This window comes from Heterodontus francisci, chromosome 15 (genome assembly GCF_036365525.1).
Source record: "Heterodontus francisci isolate sHetFra1 chromosome 15, sHetFra1.hap1, whole genome shotgun sequence".
NCBI classification, from domain to species: Eukaryota; Metazoa; Chordata; class Chondrichthyes; order Heterodontiformes; family Heterodontidae; genus Heterodontus; species Heterodontus francisci.
The window spans coordinates 41581456-41602216 of record NC_090385.1 but is presented as its reverse complement, the minus strand read 5'-3'; the positions used below and the strand labels follow the sequence as shown (position 1 = coordinate 41602216).

The 20761-nt window shown below is 42.7% G+C and overlaps 1 protein-coding gene across 4 annotated transcripts in view; it reads right to left on the bottom strand.

Moving 5' to 3' along the window:
- LOC137377613 (synaptotagmin-like protein 2) overlaps positions 1-20761 on the bottom strand; it is a 143092-nt gene that overhangs the window by 110342 nt on the left and 11989 nt on the right. For 3 of the 4 annotated variants that reach the window (XM_068047438.1, XM_068047441.1, XM_068047440.1), the window contains exon 2: positions 745-1262. In XM_068047438.1, the coding sequence (XP_067903539.1) occupies positions 745-866 (122 nt within the window). In that variant the 5' untranslated portion in view covers positions 867-1262. The remainder of the gene's footprint in view (positions 1-744; positions 1263-20761) is intronic. The other variant, XM_068047439.1, reaches the window with a different exon arrangement.

Here is a 20761-nt window from a genome sequence, read left to right as displayed (position 1 = left end):
TTGGAAACAATAACCAGGAAAAAAAATCAACAGGCTCTTGGAGAGGTTTGAGTTATTTAAGAATAGCCACATAGATTTGTAAAAGGCAGATCATGCTTGTCTAATCTAATTGAAATTTTTGATGAAATGACACAGAGGTTGATGAAAGGAATGCAGTAGGTGTTGTCTATATGGATTTGAAGAAAGCTTTTGATAAAGTACCACATAAAAGGCTGGTTAACAAAATTGAGGCTCATGGAATAGGAGGGTCAGTGTCCAATTGGATAAAAAAAAATCAGTTTAAGGACAGAAAACAGTGAGCTGTGGTAAATGGTTATTTTTCAGACTGGAGGGTGGTAGACAGTGGTATTCCCCAGCATTCAGTGCCAGGACCACTGCTTTTTCTGCTATAAATAAATTGGTTCATGGAATAAAGAGCAGACTTTCAAAATTTTCTGTGCATCTGAATTTGACAATGGATTTATTATAATTTAGGAAATTGAGCATGAAAAACTAGGTAAAAGCTTGTGATGAATTAAAATGATGACTGAAACGAGAAGGTTTTGGACTGCAGCAATTCTATGCTTCAATGGGAAGATTTTCAGGTACACATTCATTTGGAGTCAGTAGTAATACCTCAAGTGTGGCAAACCTACATGTAAGCTGCACGTAGGTGTGGGAACTACATTACAGTGTGGAACAATTACCAGCACAGACTGAGTTACAGCTGCTTAGTGAGTGAAGGTTGGTAAACAAGGGTCTCACCTGATTCGCTCACTGTCTCTTTTCTTGAGTTCCGAATCCCTCTGAATTACTTTCAAGACTTTCTGGTACTCATCCTCTGTCAGGAAACTGAGGTCTAGGTGACTATCCATCACTCCCTTCATTCTGTTATTGCATAACACGGGGTGGGGGATGGTGTTTGGGGAGGTGGTGTTACAGAAAACACAGAGCAGTGCACAACTCCTGTCGCTGTTACTGGATTCACAGACAATATTCAAACCAATCCTGGGTGATCAGAGTTTATTGTACAAGCAGTTAGATAATAAATTCCTGCAATGGTTTTCCAAAGAGTATCAATTTCTCTTAATAGGTTTTAGCCTTTCAGTTGCCAAATTAGCATCAAAGTGCTCATATCCAAGAGTTGTCTGGTTTTGCTTCAGATGAAATGGGCTTCAATCAAAACCTCAGTAGATTTCCACATGAGCATTGCACGTGCCTGTAAATGGTGCACAAAAGATTATGCTCATCAACAGCTTCAAAGAGAATATGTCTGAAAGCACCTACAGCAAAAGAAATAAGCAAAGATTACTGTTGCAGTTTTAATATATTAGACATATACATCATGCCCAATGAATGACAAACAACATTTCAGTGTAACCTCATCAGGAACATATTGCTCAACGTTAAGATACAGCAAGAGTTCATTAGATGTTTGTTCCACCACTTCTCCATGCAATAAGTTCAAAAGTCACAGCCATGCCTCCAGGGAACAAGACTAAGTGAAGGCAAAGTGGTTTCTCCTAGTATAGAGTGGCATTTTCACAGCTAGAAGACCCCACATTTATCCAGTCATCTTCCAAATACAACCTTCTGCTCTACTCATTATAGAAACAGGAATGTCACACTGAAGACTCTTCTTCTGCCACATATGTTATATAAATTTGCAAAACACATACTGATGCTACAAGTGTCTTCTGAGTATAATTGCTCGTAATACAGCAATAACCACCTTGTGCGAGTATAATAGTGGAGCTTCTGAGAAGTACTCCTCCCTACATCCTCGTTTGCATTTAAATCAAAATTTAAACCCCACAATTACTCTAATTCATTATTTTTCCAGGATTTAACTGTGAAACTCATCTTTCCCAGCCTCCTCGATCCAATAGACTTCATCTTTGAAACCCTAGCTTCACTACCTAACCATTATTTTTTGACTTAGTTCAGCTTTTATGTTTTTCAATCTTCATGGTCCTGCAACTTAAATTTCTCAATTAATTACAAAGAGTAGTTTCAATAATATATTCACATGACCATGCCACCAATTATCACCTCATTAGTGCAACTACTTCTGAGCACAAATGTCCAATATTTCAAGCACAGAATAGATAAATCTTCTTCCTCCCTCACCAACTCAGCAGCCTCTCTTAACTGAGAAGATAGGTCAAAACTCAAGTCTTTTCCCCATCCATCCATAAAACCAATCATTAAAATCATCCTTCCATTGTAGGTCTTCTCCCATTAAATACACCAGCCAGCTGAATACGACAAGCAAACTTCAAAACAAGTTAAAAAAAACAGAAAGTGCTGGAAATGCTCAGCAGGTCTGGCAGCATCTGTGGAGAGAGAAGCAGAGTTGGCGTTTCAGGTCTGTGACCTTTCATCAGAACTGACAAAGGTGTTCTGATGAAAGGTCACTGACCTACAAAGTTAACTCTGCTTCTCTCTCCACAGATGCTGCCAGACCTGTTGAGCATTTCCAGCACTTTCTGTTTTTATTTTATATTAGAAATGTAATAGGTTTAAAGCAAGTGAAGGATTGGGGCGGGGGGGGGGGGGGCGGTCGGTGAGAGAACGAAAGGGAAGGTGTGTGATAGGGCAGAGGGCAGGAGAGATTAAATGACAAAGATGTCATGGGACAAAGGCAAAGGGAGTGCTAATGGTTGTAGTGAAAGACAAAGCATTAGTCCAGAGAAAACAAGTAACTCTCTGAATGTTTGTTATTTCCCCCTAGTCTTTCCTGAAGTAAGTCAATGAATATTCCCAGCAGGACTATGAACAGAATGGAGAAACATTTTAGAAGTCTCCAATAGGAAAATCAGGCATAATACTTCAGTCCAGATGACGATCCTACTGGGCACAGAAAGCTTTTAAATAATCCAATAAACACTCCTGGCACATATCACATCAGAAGGGCAGAAAGTCAGTTGTTACTCCTCCAATGATTCACATTCTGGGTTTACGTATTTTGCTAAAATAGATGGGAGTTGAAATACAATACTACCATGATTACCAATTAGCTGGCACTGAACACAAAAGGACACATTATATGTGACAGGCAACTAATTACAAGCCTGGTTATTAAGGAAAACAAGAGCCTTTTGAATGGGGGAAGGTGAAGAAAACACATTTTTGAGGTGCATTTGAGGACTGCAGCGGTTCAAGAAGGCAGCTCACCGCCACCTTCTCAAGGGCAAGTAGGGATGGGCAATAAATGCTGGCCTAGCCAGCGATGCCTACATCCCACAACAAATTAAAAATCTTATCACATTAAATCGGTCGCTATTTACATACAGTTTTTGGATAGTCATTTGACTTTTTAATTGTTGCCTGAATATACTTTGGTTGTGAGGTTGGCAGACTACCAAGCCTCTTGTCATAATGATGCTTTGCAAAGTCCATGAGGTACACAAGCAGAGCCCTGTGAGATTTGTCCTCCATCCTGTAGGAGGAGCAGGGGGAGGGTGGGGTGGCATGAGAAAGTAGCTATGCCCTGCTCATAGCCTATTGTATAGCTGAGATACTGAGATTTCTTTAACAAGTTCCAGGAAATATCATCAAGCTGATCAATATTAAAATGATCCTGATTTAAGGTGAAAAAATTGTATGAATGAGAAGTTCTACACCTTTCCTTCATTTGCTTATAGCTTTTAATAAACCAATGGGGCAGGGCGACCATCAAGCAGCAACAATGCACAGACCGGCTTTCAGTTTATACCAGCCTTTTAAAAAAACAGTGTATCACTCATTGTGAACAACAGCACGCATGAAAGGATGTAGATACTCATAGATTATAACATCTTATTCAAGCAGGAGAGGACAGGGTCCAGACATGGAAGAATTTGATTAGTTTCTGGGACAAAAGTTAGTATTGTCCTTGCCAGCTGCAGGTAAACCCATGTGTTGCATCACAAATAAGTCTCTGCACACAATACAAAGGAACAGCTCAGCATTTTTAAACCAATCTGCATGCCAGAACTTGATATTCTGAAGACCTACCACATTCCAAATGAGAAAATTGTTAACAGCACATCATTTAAAACAAAATGAAAAAAAAATTTGGACAAAAATTTTTCTTATTCATTTCCCCCATTGAGTATTTTATGACGTCATTTTTATTTATGGAAATCTATTTTTCTTAATACTGTACAAGTAAGTTAGCACACTAAACAAACAATGGCTGGCATCGGTCTACAGGCAGGAAGATGGTGTAGGCACACCCAATAGTCCAAAAGGGACCAAGACATATTTAGATCCATTCTTCTGGAGTACTTCTCCTTTTCAAGGCTCCCTCACATGTGCTGCCCTCCCACTCCTCCCCCACCACCCAATATTACCACTTACTGGAGTACCGCTCAACCCTAAAACCCACCTTCAAATTCATTGCACTCAGCTAAATAAACAGTTAAATCATGGAAAGTAGGACGCATTGTTTCTCCCTGCCATTTTGAGCCGGTTGTCCTCTGTCCAAAGAATAGGCTGACCTACTAACATTATTCTTAAATTTCTATCCAGAGTAGATTCATTCAGCAGTCATCTCAATCTTCAATAAGTACATTTGACAAAACTTACAGTCTAAGAGGAAGGCAGATCAGAGAAAGATTGTTTTGGTTTCTGCTAAGTAAATAGAATTAAGATTTAGATCTTCATTCCCCTCCCCACTGTGAAGATTAGAAGAGAGAAACCAGATGAATTTTTAATAGAAGTAGCAGCAAAGTTGGCAGAAGAGAATGCACATGGAAGTGAATGTAATTAATAGAGTTTACTTAAGCTCATATTATAGTTCCAATTACAATGGGATTTTTAATTACCATCTACTGTGACACTTCCACTAAAGGTATATAGAGCAAAAATGCATTCTTACCTCGGAAGGGACACAAGACACATGATAAGAAAGGGACACTGAAGACACCAATAACTGCAGCAATGCTAAGCTAAGCAATTCAACAAATCTTAGCAATTGGAGATTACCAATTCACAAAACTCAAAACAAGGATAAGGAATCGAATAACTCCAGTTTGGCCTCAGGGATTTTGGTTTCCAAACTAACAGCAGTGCATGGCACATGATTTATTTAGTTTCATTCTCTGTGCTCAATCTTTAGTGAAATTCCAAGTACTGTTAATTCAATGCCAAGGTCTTAATGAAATGCTGCTTATGGGAAAGATAGGAAGTATAAAACCAAAAGTCTGAGTCAGGTTAAGAAGAACCCAGTAGGGAATGGCACGATTCCCTCCCCAAAGAGAATCAATGATCCAACTGGATATTACAGCCATTTTTACCTCTAATTCTAGCCCATAAATTTAAATCATTGTTACTTAAAAGGAGGGTGGGAAGAGGAAATGGGAAAAGAAAGTGTGTTACCAATATTGTTTATTTTCTCCCTTCTCCCTCAGCTGTTGAAGTGAGAATTGGAGAGTGAACAAGATCACCTTCTAATCAATGGACAATCCATTTTTACATGAAAGAATATTTAACACCCACAATGTAGAGCAAATGGACTGCAAGGAGAGTACCTTCGCTGATGTCACCTCAGCATGCCTGTGAACTTTTCTGCTTAAACAGCAAGCAACATAATACAATCGTTTGGAAGACAAATATTTTAGCTTCTTTCATCTTGCCAAATGGATTGAGCTGAATATTAAGCTCAGAAGGTGATGCTTAGCCAGTGGGCTGCCTTCTTCTGTAGAAATTGTACAAGTGTATTTTTTGTTAGGCCACCTCAGACAGCATTAAGAGTCCAGGCAATACAGACAGGACACATGTAGCTCAGACCAGGAAGGGATGGCACAGTCCCTTCCCCAAAGAGAATTAGTGAGCCAGTTGGATTTTTACAACAATCTAGCAGCTTTCATGGTCATCCCCACATCACCTGCCACGCCCACCACCACCCCCACACCCCCACAAAATTACAAGATTTATTGGTTTTAATTTCACAAATTACCATGATGGAGTTTAACTCATGACACTGGGTTGCTTATCCAGGTCCATAACCACTACACTGCTGTAACCATGAAACACATCCCAAACCATTAGAGCTCAAATATTATCCCAGTAAAATTAATTTAGAGACAGCTGATTTGTAACAAAGAGCTGGCCTCATCTCAAAGCTCATACTCAAACACAAAAAAAAAATATTGTGAAGTGTTAACCAAATCATTCTACCCCAAGAAGGGGTGAAGAAAAATAAACAAGGAGCTTTAAGCAGGCACAGGGATTGCAATGCACAATTACCCCATTCCCAATGGAAGCAATGCAGACATCATGCAAACTTCCTGCTGCCTGTTCATCTCCACGATCATGACGTGCAGCCCAGCACTAATTATGCTGCTCAGTAGTTGCACGTTTGTAGGGGGCCCAGGTTTGTCCAAGACTAGCACCAATTAAAGCTAGCCTGCACTTACTAAAGCCGGTCTGCATCTCTTAAAGGGGAGGTTCATTCTGGCCACAGCAAGTGCTGGAATTGGATGGGACAGATTTTCTCAGCAGGAAGAAACAGAGCCATGGTGCAGCAGGCCAGAAAGAGGAAACCGAGGTTCTCAAATGCAGCACTGGAGTCCTTAGTACAGGAGATGGAAAGGAGGAGAGAGGTCATTTATCCACACAGGGCCAGGAGGACCTCCAGACATACACTGCAAAGACAATGGATAACCATGGAGGTCAATGCCCAGGAGTTTAGCCCCAAGGAACTGGATACAATGCCAGAAAAAGTTCAATTACCTCATATGAGTGATCAAGCTCAGTGAGTGCACCTTCAAATGCCATCTCCTACCAAGTGCACAATCAACCTCACACACTGCTCAATGCACAACATCCCCCATCACTCACCCATCAAAAATCTCTAGCAATTAGGACTCAATCCTAACATTCATATGCTCCACCTCACCCATACACACTTACCACTACTGCTAGGCTCATGCCCACATCTCACAGCTTCCACAGACCTCCAGCTATTTAGTTATGACAGGGACATCACCCAAACACATTGCAATGTACTCACTGACATGCTTCCCACTCTCGCAGGACAAGGTGGTATATAACAGAAGGCAGCAGCAAAGGACCAGTGGGGGACATAGCTGCATGTCCTCTACCCTTCGGAGGGGACAGTGCTACAGTGCTCCGGATTATTGGTGCAGATGTCAGTGTGGCTGTGGAAACCAACATTGCTGAAGCCATCCAGGGTGACAATATGTTCCTGCCTTATGTACCTTCTCAAATCCCTTCACTCTCATCCTGCAATCAGGTGTAATCATGCAGCTCTTACTTTCCACCTATCCCCCCTCTTCCCCCCCGCCCCCCCCCACCCCGTCTTTCCTCATCCCAACACTCCCCTTCTGCATTGATGCTTTCAAAGACCCAGGACATGCTGCCTGGCCAGCCAGTATTGCCTGAGGATGAAGGCCGAAAGGAAGAAGACCGCTGAGGAAGAAGGACCATCACTTGTTCTGACACTTGTAGCCACCAGCTCAGATACTGGCACTGCGTGTACCTCAGAGGATAGCATAGAGTTGGGATCTGCACGTGGTGAGTCACCAGATATGAATGGGCTGCAGCAAGGCCCGGGGGAACAGGATAGTGCGTGTGACAGAGGATGAGGTCGCACACGAGTTTTGCTGCAGAAGACTCTAATGTGGCCTTTGATGAACGGTGAACGGGAAAAGGCTGATGGGCGTGCACACCGAAATACTTCGCAGGTCTACCAGACAGCCTGCCATCACTGTCCAGGAGCGTGGAAGAGTCTAGCTCTAACTTGGTTTTGCACAGAACTTGGAGCCCAGTCTTTGTAGTGTGGCCAACTCTATGAGAACACTTGAGGACCCAACCATGATGCAGCTTCTGATGGCCAATATCTCAGCTTTCATTGCAGCAAAGGCAGGAACCATCCAATATCTGGATGCTTCATTAGAAGCTCAGACAGAGGTCATGAAATCTCAGCTTATTTTTAAAAAATTCATCCATGGGACGTTGGCATCGCTAATTGCCCTTGAGAAGGCGGTGGGATTGAAACCCATGACCCCCAGAGCACTTTGCATTTGCATTGCTAGGCCAGTAACATTACCACTACAACACCACCTCCCATGCTTAGAGAGAAGGCAAAGATATTCCCTCTTGTGTACAGGGCCTCATTGACCTCCCTGTTGTAGCGATGCACAGCGAACTGTGATGTGTTAGCAATGTCGCCAGTTCCAGCCTGGAAGGATCCGCTGGCGTAGAAATTAAGGGTCACGGTGGCCTTAACAGCCCCTGGCAGCGCCATCCTCAGCCTGCTCTGCTGCATGTCCAGTTCAAGGAGCTTGCATAGTTCTGTAACTACTTCCTTGTTGAAGTGTAAACACTGCTCCTGGCTGAGTTAGAGATAGGAAAAGTGATCTCTGGATACCCTAATTGGGTAAAGCCTCCTATTGAGAGCCCTCCTCCTCCAATCTCTGCAAACAACGTCTCCAACTTCTCCTCTCTGCTGCCTCTGCTCCATTTCTATATCATGCTGCAGCCCAAGAGGAATTATAGCCCCCATGACGGGGAGCAAGTTTTTTGCTTAGAGACCTTTCAGATCCACACAACTCCTTCCAAAGGTCCAGCACCACTCCCTTCTGACTGAAAGACTTCTGTCAACTCCTCCAAAGCAATACTTCCACTAACTCTGCAACAGCTAAATTAAGTCAAAAGCACATCACCTGAAAGTTGCATTCTGATGTCCTTAAATTACTGGTGGGGTGAATAGGGGTATCTTCATGTAGCTGAATGCAAATTCAGCAGTACGTGTTTAAGACCAGACATTAACAGGAGCTGCAAAGTCCACAATGGAAGGTCGTGTGCAAATTCAGCATTAGATGCTGCGTGACATCACAATCTTCCCACTGTGCATGCTTCCAACACATGCATTGGATCCCCATGCTAGTGCCTGTCAAAACATGCCAGAAGTCATCAGGAGTGGACACCCCACCATTTTTTCCTTTCCTGATTCACATAGTATTAAAATCAAGGCACTATGGAGCCAAATTTTGCAACCAAGGATTCAGGTAAGCCCTGCTGGACAGTTACTAAGCAGAGGTCAGATAAGATAGGCTGAGACCTGGCTGTGATGCCCTTCCTGTGGTTGACTGGCTTGTCCATACATTCTGTTGAAACTTACATGAATAATAGCCAACTAGACATGATACCAGGATGCATCTAGGTCCCATAAGCTAGCAAATAGTCAATGCATTCTGGAAGGGAGGGGAGAAAAGTAAAAGGTATTGAAAGATCAGGTCCCACATCATCTTTATGGTAAACCAATAGCACTTTGCATTTGCATTCAGTGAAAGTCATTGTGCTACTACAACATGCAGCAACTGAAATCATTTTTTAAAAAGTCAATACATTTCCCCGTTATCAAGTTAAATCATGAAGAGCAGTTTCAGCTTACAGGCAGTTGCAGAAAACAAGAGAAGACAAATGAATGCAATCTTAAATTCTAAAATTAAACTGCATTGAACGTAATGCAGTGCTCTGCCAATGTATCTTGATAATTTTTCAGTTTAGACTGTCCCTAGTATAACGATAGAACGGTAGCATAGTGGTAATGTTACTGGACATGTAATCCAGAGGCCTGAACTAATGCTCCGAAGAGAAGTTAAAATCCCACCACAGCAGCTCAGAGAATTTAAATTCAATTAATTACTAAATCTGGAATTAGAAAGTTAGTCTCAGTAATGATGATCATGAAACTACCGCATTGCCATGAAAACTTATCTGGTTCACTAATGTCCTTTAGGGAAGGAAATCTGCCATCCTTACCCAGTCTGTCTTATATGTGACTCCAGGCCCACAGCAATGTGGTTGACTCATAACTGTCCTCTGAAATGGCCTAGCAAGCCACTCAGTTTTAACAAAATGCTACGGAAAGGTCTAAGAAGAATAAAACTGGACGGACCACCCGCATCGACCTAGGCAACAGAAGCGACAAAGGCAAAATATGCGCAGTCAACCCTCTAAAGTCCTCCTCACTAACATACAGTGACTTTTGGCAAAATTGGAAGAGCTGTCCCACAGACAAATCAAGCAACAGTCTGATATAGTCATACTCACTGAATCAGACCTTACAGCAAATGTTCCAGACTCTTCCTTCACCATGGGCAGGACAGACCCACCAGAGGTGGTGGCACTGTGGTATACAGTCAGGAGAGAGCTGCCCCGGGAGTCTCAACATTGACTCCGGACCGCATGAAGTCTCATGGCATCAGGTCAAACATAGACAAGGAAACCTCCTGCTGATTACCACCTAATGCTCTCCCTCAACTGACAGATTAGTACTCGTCCATGTTGAACACCACGTGGAAGAAGTACTGAGGATATGAAGGGCATAGAATGTACTCTGGATGGAGGACTTCAATTTCCATCACCAAGAGTGGCTTGGTAGCACCACTACTGACCAAGTCCTGAAGGACATATCTGCCAAACTGGGCCTGCAACAGGTGGCGAGAAAACCAACAAGATGGAAAGACCCTACATGACCTCGTCCTCACCAATCTACCTGTTGCAGATGCATCTGTCCATGACAGTATTGGTAGGAGTGACCACCACACAGACCTTTTGGAGATGAAGTCCCATTTTCACACTGAGGGCACCCGCCATCATTTTGTGGAGCACTACCATCATGCAAAATGGGATAGATTCAGAACAGATATAGGAGCTCAAAACTGGGCATCTATGAGGCATTGTGGGTCATCAAAAGCAGCAGAATTGTATTCAACCACAATCTGTAACCTCATGGCCCAGCATTTCCTGCAGACTACCATTACCATTAAGCCAGGGGACTAACACTGGTTCAATGAGAAGTGTAGGAAAGTATGACAAGAGCAGCACCAGGCACACTAAACAGCAGAAGCAACGTGCTATATACAGAGCAAAGCAATCCCACAACCAACAGATCAGATCAAAACTCAGCAGTCCTGCCACATCCAATCGTGAATGGTGATAGTCAAGTCGCACACCATCCTGACTTGGAACTAGATCGCTATTTCTTCACTGTTGTTGAGTCAAAATGCTGGAGCTGCCTCCCTAACAGCACTGTGGATGTACCTATATCCCATGGACTGCAGAGGTTCAAGAAGGGGCAGCTCACTGCCACCTTCTCGAGGGCAATTGGGAATGGGCAATAAATGCTGGCCTAGCCAGCGATGCCCATTTTCCTTGAGTGAACAAAAAAAGGTCAAAAAGCACTAATACAGTGCACACCCATTTAGGTGACCTAGTAGAGGTCATACCGGTGTTATGACCAGGTTAGAAGGGGTCTGGGGGTTCCCTCTCAGCCTTTACCTGGTTTAATTATAACAGGGTTTAATTTTAAAACACCGTGGTTTTAGCTCCCCCTTAGTGAATCCTTGTTCACTGCTTCAATCGTAAGGCAACGAAATCAAACAGGTTTCCTTAGATTTAAACAAGAAAGGTAGATGCTTATTAATCTTAAATTCTAATCCAGTTAACGACTACGAATATGTGACGCGACCACTCTAGCATGCATACGCGATAAACACACATGCAGATAGAGACAGAAAAAGTAGAAGGAATAAAGGGGAACAGTTTGAGGCAATTTCTGGTAGTTAAAGTCCTTTAAGTTCAATGTGGAGTCTTTGGTTGCCGGTAAGTCTTGCAATTCGTTAGGGCCCAGTTCACGCTTCAACTTGTTCCAATGTCGGAGTCTTTTCTCTCTTGAGATTTATGTGTCTTCCATGGGTCCAGTGGCTTGGGAGAAAGCGAGAGAGAGACAGCCAGGAGAGAGGTTTCCTTGTTCCAGCTTCAGTTGCACACTGTCTTCTGTTCCTTTCTGTGGCACAATTCAAAAAACCCCAAGTTGCCCAGCAGGTTAGTCATGTGACTAGCTCCTTTTTGCGAGGTTTGTGGATTGTATTACCTTAGCAGTCTCTGGAATGCGCTTCCTTACACCTTCAATGTCTAGCGATCAAAATCCATTTGGGTTAATTGGAGCAGGGAATAGTCCTTTGTCTCCACAAGCAGCGTCTCTTAGTATGCAAATGTCCTTCTAGCCCAGTGTCTGGTGATCTTCAAACAAGTCACTTCTCCACTTCAGCAACAGTTTAAAATCAATGCTCATATGACAAAATTAGTATGCCTCATTCTTGGCAGCTGGGGTTCTGCATGACACCAGTCACATTATTTTTGTATTTTCTGGCTTTGTAACTTGAATAGGAATGGCATGTTAGAACCCAAATAATGTTTATCCCATTAAGTTCCCAATTTTAGTCAAGCTTTGAGATCCAAGAGAAGGGCAGATTTTCCTCACAGTGTGGAAGTCATCCCTTTCTGTAAAGTCTATTTGAACCACTTCAGATTGATGTTTGCAAAGGCTAAAAGGCAACTCAGCCATCCTCTCCACAATGACAAATATTTCTCATTATAATTGTGCACTTTATGAAAATGTTTATCACCCAGACACATATTTAGTCCGTGAAAGCTCCCTCAACAAAGTCACTCAGACACAAAGATCCTATAGAATGTCAACTCACAATTCAGAACCAGAGCTCCAGTGTTTGAAACCCCCAACCACCTCTATCTTGTCACTCAGAGGTGGGAATGTTACCATTCAGCCAAGGGCTCCTTCCATTTGCCAGGTGAAGTACTAAGACATGTTAATTAAAAATGGCACAATATAAATGCGAATCAATCATATTTCTCATCTCCATGTTCAACAGATTTTTTTTGTGGGGTAGGGACTTATTAGTGCAAGAACTTAGCTACACTATCAGGGAATAGATGCACTTATTTTCACCTCCCCCTCCTTACAGCACTGCACATACTTAGCAATTGAGGGAAGATGAAGAGATATATAAAGACAGGGATGCTCAGCTAACACAATTGTATTGCACCTCCCTAGCTCAGTTCTGGAATTTACTTTTTGACAGCATCCTTAGCACTAGATTGTCAAAAATCCCTTCTCCGCTCTTTTGGGTCTGACACATCATACTGTTCCCCCCAAATAGAGAAGACAACTAAGCAAGCTACAAACATCAATCTGAACGGGGTACCAGACATTGTTTTCTTTGTCTATCTAGATATGGCTATCTATCTTCAGAAAAAGTAGAAGTACCTTGACTAAATACAATGGACGATATTTGAAATATACCTTACAGTGAAGAACCCATGATTTCTTAGCACTCAAACTCAGCACATACATATAAAAGGCCCTTTCATTTAAGAGTTTGTTTTTGTCTGGTAAAGAGCGACTTTTGCACACTGCTCTGCTCTTTATTCATTCAGCAACAGGTGCTGGGCTCCACTGTAACATGAGACCCAAGGTGCAAACCCGCAGAATCTGTTCAGAATCTGTTATTTTTGTGGAACATGATGTCTTAAGCCAACAGCAGATTCTAGGCAGATGTTTTTTATGGCACTTCGCTGTTTTCAATTCCCTGCAGGTCCCACCATTTATACATTTAACGCCATTACATGTTGTTGTCCTCTTGTGGCTGGCAGCCCATTCTAATATGAGGCGGGGGGGGGAGGGGGGTGGCCATTTTTTATTGCTTACTCTATTGCTCAATTTTGTAGCTGCATTAAAACTCAACGTTTTCACTTAATCATTGTTGATATTGTGATTCAGTTTATGTGTCAACTTAAAGGCAAACACAGCATACTGGTGTGGTGGCAGCGTCAGAATGACTCGTGGCTTTCATCAAAGGAAATTGGTGAGTTTACGCAGGATATACACACAGATATTGACCTTTACTTAGTCCACGGTACAGTAACACCAGAAACTATGGCAGCCACACATCGAGCGCCAAAGCAGTGGTGCTTACAAGTTCGAGACAGTCAATCCATCGGATCAATGGCATCAGAACCTAATATACACTTTGACACTTGATTCTAACTTTACTCCCTTCCTCGTTGACAGCTTCACCTGGGAGAAGAGAACCAAGACTAATCCTCTTCATGGATTCAGAGACACAGAATGTGATGGGATTTCACCACTCTCACCTCTCCAAGACTCATCACTCAAAGGTGACCCCCTTACTGGACCTGATGCTAGGGCAGATAGTGAATTTCAGCCCCGTTCTATCTCGCAACTCTATAGTTAAAGCATCAACGTTACTTACTTCAATATGACAGACCATGTGCCTGCATTATGGTTTCCAGGCCACGGGTGCCCACCTCTTAGACCTAGCAGATTTCAGAATGCAGTCAGATAAAAGGCATGAGGATCTGCATCAACACCTGATGGCTTTCTTTGAGGATAACCTCTTGCTGAAAGGTAGGCTTGGTCATCACAGTCTACATCTTGATGATGAAGAGATGTCACTGAAGAATATATCAGTCCTATGTTGGCTGCAACTTGCCACATGTACTACATGCTCTGACATGATGTAATCTGCGCCTATCTGCCCCTAAGACTATCATCTGCCCTAAGACGACAACTAATCTGGGATGGATTTGGTCTCGGGGCACCATACAAGCTAGCCCACACCGCGTGGCCACCCTCTCTACCTGCTCTCCAGCGGAGAAGGTTTCTGGCATGAGATCGTTTATCAGAGCCTACAGGATGCTTTCGAGAGTCCTTCCCCGGTGTGCCTCATACACAACCCCCTTGGACGCTGTTACTGCCGGACATCTGTCCAATGAGAGGATAGAGTGGACAAATGGTCTCTGCACAAGCTTCCAAATGGCACAATCTGCTCTTTCGTCCACTAAAACCATCACCCTTCTCTGTCCAGACGATCAACTGTGGGTTGGGAAGCATGGCATCGCATCCACCCTGTATGTGACCTGTGACAACAGACTCAAACTTGCTGGCTTTCACAGTGCCAAATTGCGTGGTCATCAAATCACCTGGTTGCCTTGTGAAATTGAAGCTCTGTCCATCGCAGCTTCTCTCAAGCACTTCAGCCCATATATTGTGCAGTCCAAACATTGTCCTTGTATCCTCACAGACAGCAAACCTTGCGTGCAGACCTCTGAGAAACCGTGCAAGGGAGAATTTTCTGCCAATCCACGTGTCACTACCTTCCTTTCCATGGTCTGTCACTACCCTGCCTCTGTCAGACACCTAGCCAGATCTGTGAATAAACCATCGGATTTTATAAGCTGCAATGCGCCTGACTGTGAGGACCCCACCAGGTCTGTTCCTTCACACACCAGACCTCAGATACAAATGTTCACCAGATATACATTGATGACATTGTGTCAGGCTCAACAAAACTCGTTTTCACCAGCAAGCCAGCATGGTGAGCTATCCGATCTGAATGTCCTCTCCTTTGTCACATACATGCCCACCTGTTGCAAGGCACCTACCCTTCAAAGAAGCTTACCAACATGTGTGATGTCAAACGCTAACTGCTGGTTGCTACCATTGCACAGGATGGTTTACTCATAGTTTGGCGCAATGAGCCCATTGCCCCCTCTAAAGAATGCATTATCATTCCGCGTAATGTCCTGGATGGCCTTATCAGTGTTCTCCACCTACATCTTGGTCACCCATCATGTCATCAACTCAAATCAGTCACTCACCGATCTTTCTATGCACTAGACATAGATGCCTTCATTGAACGGGTCACAGCTAGCTGCTATACATGCGCTGCTCTCCAAAGCGTCCCGCACACTGTCGTTCCCCAGTCTTCGAGTGACCCTCCAGAGATGATTGCCATCTCATTTGTTGCTGATGTTATCAAGCGTTAGCAAAAACTCATTTTAGTTGTACGAGAGTGTCACTTCTTACACAGCTACTTGCATCATTGCTAACGAACGCCATGACACCTTAAGGAATGCTCTCTCCAGTTGTGCATTGGGTTTCGTCCACTAGGTGGTCCCCAAGCTGTCATACAGACTGATCCTGTCCCTGGGTTTTCAGCCCTGTTAAGAGGCAAGCTGCCATTGAGCTCGGTTAATCGAAGAACCCCAACAATAATGCAGCAGCAGAGAAGGCAGATTAGGAACTGGAGGTGAACTACTACGCCAAGAAGCACATGGAGGTCTGATCACACCTTTGACCCTGTCTATCGCCACTGCACGACTTCGTTCCCAAGGCCTTTCTCCGAGAGAATTCTGAACACAGAGAGACCAGTTCACCAAAGTACAGATTCCCTTGTCTGATGACAGGGTTATTGAGACTCAACATTGGCTCCGCCAGGTCAATCACCCATATAGTCAGAAAACCAAGGCCCTCCTAGGAGAGCAACCAACATTCACCTCAGTTGATATCCGTGATCTGGTTTCCCTTCATGCCGATCACAACAAATCACAGACCCACCAACTCTACTTGTTTACCTCTGTCAATGATGGCTGGTGCAACATTCGCAAGTTCATCAGTTCCCAGCTACGTCGCACAACTTAGCGAGTCAAGAGATCTGAATGCTACAAGTTCCCTTCCTTCTGCACTAATTCTGCTATCTGTTCCACTTCCGGCTATGTTTCTACCAGCCACAGTGAATGCTCCTCACCTGTCCAGCCCGTTCCTTCAAACCCTAACATAGCAGCTGAGCTGTCTACGCCTTCACCTTCCACAGCTCCAGTGATGTCAACTACAGGGTCAACTATGCAAACTCCATGGCCTACAATAGGTCCCGCAGTCCTGCCCCAATCACTGACTTCAGGACAGATCCCTGAGCTGTCCCTTGAGGCAGAGATGCTGATGCCTGATCCAGAGCCACGGTCTGTATCGCCTAGTACTCTGTTGCAGTCCCCAGCACAGGCCCCCGATCTGCTGCAGCCATCTGATCCAGTCTTGCAGCCCCCAGCCCAGGCCCCTGATCCTATAGCACTGGCTTTTAGCACACCTATCCAACCGTCTACATGTTCCACTATCCCTGTTCCCTTGGTGCCAGCTTTGAGATGCTCAACTCGACAGAGATGCCTCTCGAAACATCTAGATTTTACACTTCAGGTTTAATGTTAATATTTGGGGGCAGAATAGACCTTAGCGGCTGGAGGGTAGTCCACGCTGTGAAATATGCTTGTGTGCCCAGTATGCATCCCATTTGTTGTGATTCCTATGCATATTTTGAAGATTGCCTTTCGCAGACATTTTTATTTCTTACATTTATGATGTTGCATTCTTTGAACATCTATATTTCCTGGGATTTCATTTTGATGCGAAGAAGCTGTTTGCATATATTCAGCGTGGTTAGTTTTTATTTTTTGGCATTTTAATTAATGCAAGAAAGAAATTTGATATGAAAAGGAATAGAAAAAGAAAAAGGTCATGCCATTACATGTTTTCAGCCTCTTGTGGCTGGGAGCCTGTTCCCATGTTGATTCTGTGATTCAGTTTATGTGTCAAATTAAAAGTAAACACAGCCTACTGGTGTACTGTGTAGTCAGCAAGGAAAATATACATCAGTTGGCTGCGTTCCTGTAAACTACACACATTAAAAGTATATAGCATTCTGCCTCAAGCACCATTCAGGGATGATCTTAATTTTTTTTTTAAATCACAGGTGAGTTCCAGATTAAAGATTTGTTCTTTCCCTGCACTTTGTTGCTCTGAGTGGAGGAATACACCTCACAGAAGTTTATTGCAGTATGAACATATTCTGTAGGGCAAATATTTGAATACTTTGTATCATGGGTGAGGATGTTTACAGTGTTGTCATTCAGTAAATGAGTATGTAGGTGGCAAAAAGTTGTTATTCTAGCTGTAGTGATCCTGTGGTATCTCTCTCCAAAAGAGAGACAGTGTTATCTATGTATAGCTTGAGGATCACCACTCCTCAACCATGGGGTAAGGTAAAGAGGCAGGCCTTCATGAACTACCACAGCCAATGCAGGGATTGAACCTGCATCACATGCTAGCTGTCTAGCTAACTGAGCTAACTGACCTCCAGTGTCAAGCTACTTCACACAGTAACATACATGGCTAAGAGACAGCAGCTCAAACATCAGTTTACTAATAAGGTCCTTAGTGAGAGACTTAATCTGCATATCTCCCATAGCAACTAACTGAATGGAGAACATGATCACCATACTCAAAAGATTGGAACTCAATTTTAAAAATTCCTATGAAGTAGAGACTGCAGACACTAAGCAGAAAGAGTTAGGAATGTTGACACTGCATGAAAATAAGTTTTGAGAATGCTTTTAAGGCAGGGAGAGAAGTAGTAAGGCAGAGGTTTAAGAAAGGAGTTCCAGAGAATTGCATTGAGGAAGTTGAAGGCTCTGCATAACAGTGATGGGGAGAGGAGTTGAAGGATGAGCGAATGGCCCTGATTTTGCAGTCAGTGGCGAAGCAATAGCAACAAGGGCAGTGTAATAACATAAAAGTTGATTGTAAGTAATTATTAAATGAATGTTCTAAACAAAATACTTGTGGTAGGGGGCATGTGTGTGAATAATAAAAGGGCAAAATTGGAACTTTTTTGTCAATGCTACTTTGTACTTTATAAATGGGGAGGGCTAGTCTAACCCTACTGATGATGGCCTGTAGGCTAGTTGTGAGTATCCTCTTCTTTCAGCTGGAAGGAGGAGGTACACAGGCAATGTAGTGCCAGGAGTCTCTGAAGGACCAGTTGGTTATTGCTAGGAGAATATGCTCTATAAAGTATATGTTCATCCAAATCTACTTTGTTTAAAAACATATACAATGGTCATCCAAAAGGAGTTTCCAAAAGTGGGAGAAAGAAGTCATGCAGTTTTAATTTTGAATTGTGAAAATGTCATTGTGATATAAATATCAAATATCTGTTCCAGTTCTTCACACTGCTCCCATTTTCTCTCAACTACAACCCTGCTCCAAGAATGTCTCCTAAAATATAGGGCCTTCTGAGTTCAAAGTTGCACTGCCTACTTTAATATTGAACCATAGAATGCAGAAAGTTCCCTGATCTACATTGTTAGCCTCTCTTGACCAGGATGGTGGTAGAGATGCTACAATTGGTTTCAGAATCCTTAGACTGTAGATAGAGTTGGGGGGGGTGGATGTGGGGAGCATAGCCTGAATTCCTGATTGCCATCCACAGATCTTCATTGGAATATGTGTGTGCACACAGGGCAAGTACAAGATAGGTTGTGAAACAAAGATTGTTTGTCATACACTCTTCAGTTGAATTGCCTGCCGACACTTATTGCCTATCTACATACATGAAGGATGGCCATGAGAAGAAGGTACTGGAGAGTGCGACATGGAATCATACCTCAGCAAAAGCTAACATCTTTAGGCGATGGGATAAAGGTTGTGGAAAAAGTACATTAAAATCATCTTCAAAGTAAAATACAAGAGAAACTGATCATATCCTCACCAGTAACACACTGAAGACCAAAACCAATTGTTACAATTGAATTCTGATGAAATACTCAACAAATTTAGGATCCGGAAGAATTAAAACCAAAACATTTAATATCCAAAAGCTAACTCAAAATCTACAGATGACAGACCTGTTAGGAACTCAAGAGCCAAAAAACAAAAAGCTCCCTAGTTGGAAATTTAAATGTCATTTTTGTATAAGGAGTGAATACATAGGCCCAGTATTCACTATACTAGCATTAGGGATGAGATTACATAGAGTGGACTGTAACCAGCATTTAAACAATAAATAGCGGCTGAAAATGTAGGTTAGGTTAATGTTACCTTGTGCAGACATTTCATATTTACAGTGTTGATTAACTATCATATCCAGGTGAGTGTTATAGTAATTTTCTGAATTCTTTTGGATATCAAAAGGCTGGCTTTTACAGTCTTGAAAGTGCAGCAATATTTTATGATCTATAGTACAGTAAGATCGAGGAATATTTAAGTTTGGAGAGAGAGGTTAACATTTCCATCTTTAATAACATTATTGAGAAAAAGTTATTGTTGCTTTGAGGCCCTTCTACCCAACTGATCTGTTACAACAGTAGTTTTGTGCCTCCCAAAGGAAGGGTGTGGAAAATAGCCCAATTCCAAACTTTACTCACTTTGAGGTAACCTCACATCACACAGTGTGGCCTCGTACATTTCAGAGTTGCCTTATTCCCAGTTTAAAGCCAGAGCAAGGGCGTGTAGAGTGTGCCTCTCAAAAACTTTGTTGGTATTTGATTTTATCTCTGTTCAGTCACGGGAGAGTTTGCATAAACAAATCCAATACTTAGGTTAAATTACTGCCTCAGTTTTCCCAAAAGTGCAAAACACTTGGTACAGGGTGTCTACACAGGGTTGGAATATAGCTGCAGTCGTTTTAAGGTCTAAAGAGTTTTCAGCTCTTATCAGGCTATAGATGATGATAAGTTGGAATGATTTATATTCAGCAATTCAACAGTGGATCCAACATGTTAACCTGCAAACTTTTCCTTTACCAATGATTCACCAATGATTACAACACAACCTTGAGAATCTTCAACCCCCAAAATTAAACAGATCAATTCAATTTATAGCATCTGTGATCTGACATGTCCATATACAAGGTGACATTCCATTAGACATCTGATGACATGGTAGAAGTCGTCTAGACGATAGATAATAAGTTGCCTCACCTAACAGACTGCAAGCCAAAAGCATTGAGCACACATTGCCCTGGTGTGCAGTCACAGTTTATCGGAGGTAGAGAAGATCCTCTGGTGAGTTCATATGAATGTATTAATTACAATTTGATCGAGCTTGGCCTCCCAGAACACCACTTTGACTAGTCATCCGATAGGCCATCCCCCAACTTTAATTGACTTTTAATTCATCATTGCTCCTCTGAACTTTCTCTTTGTTCCTAGTAAGCTGGATATTATAGAATTAGTGAATGGCCAGTTTGCTCCTTCTGCTTGTTCTGCCTCTTTGGAACAGCTAACCAGTTAGTCCCATTCCCCTGCTCTTTCCCCATAGCCCTACAAA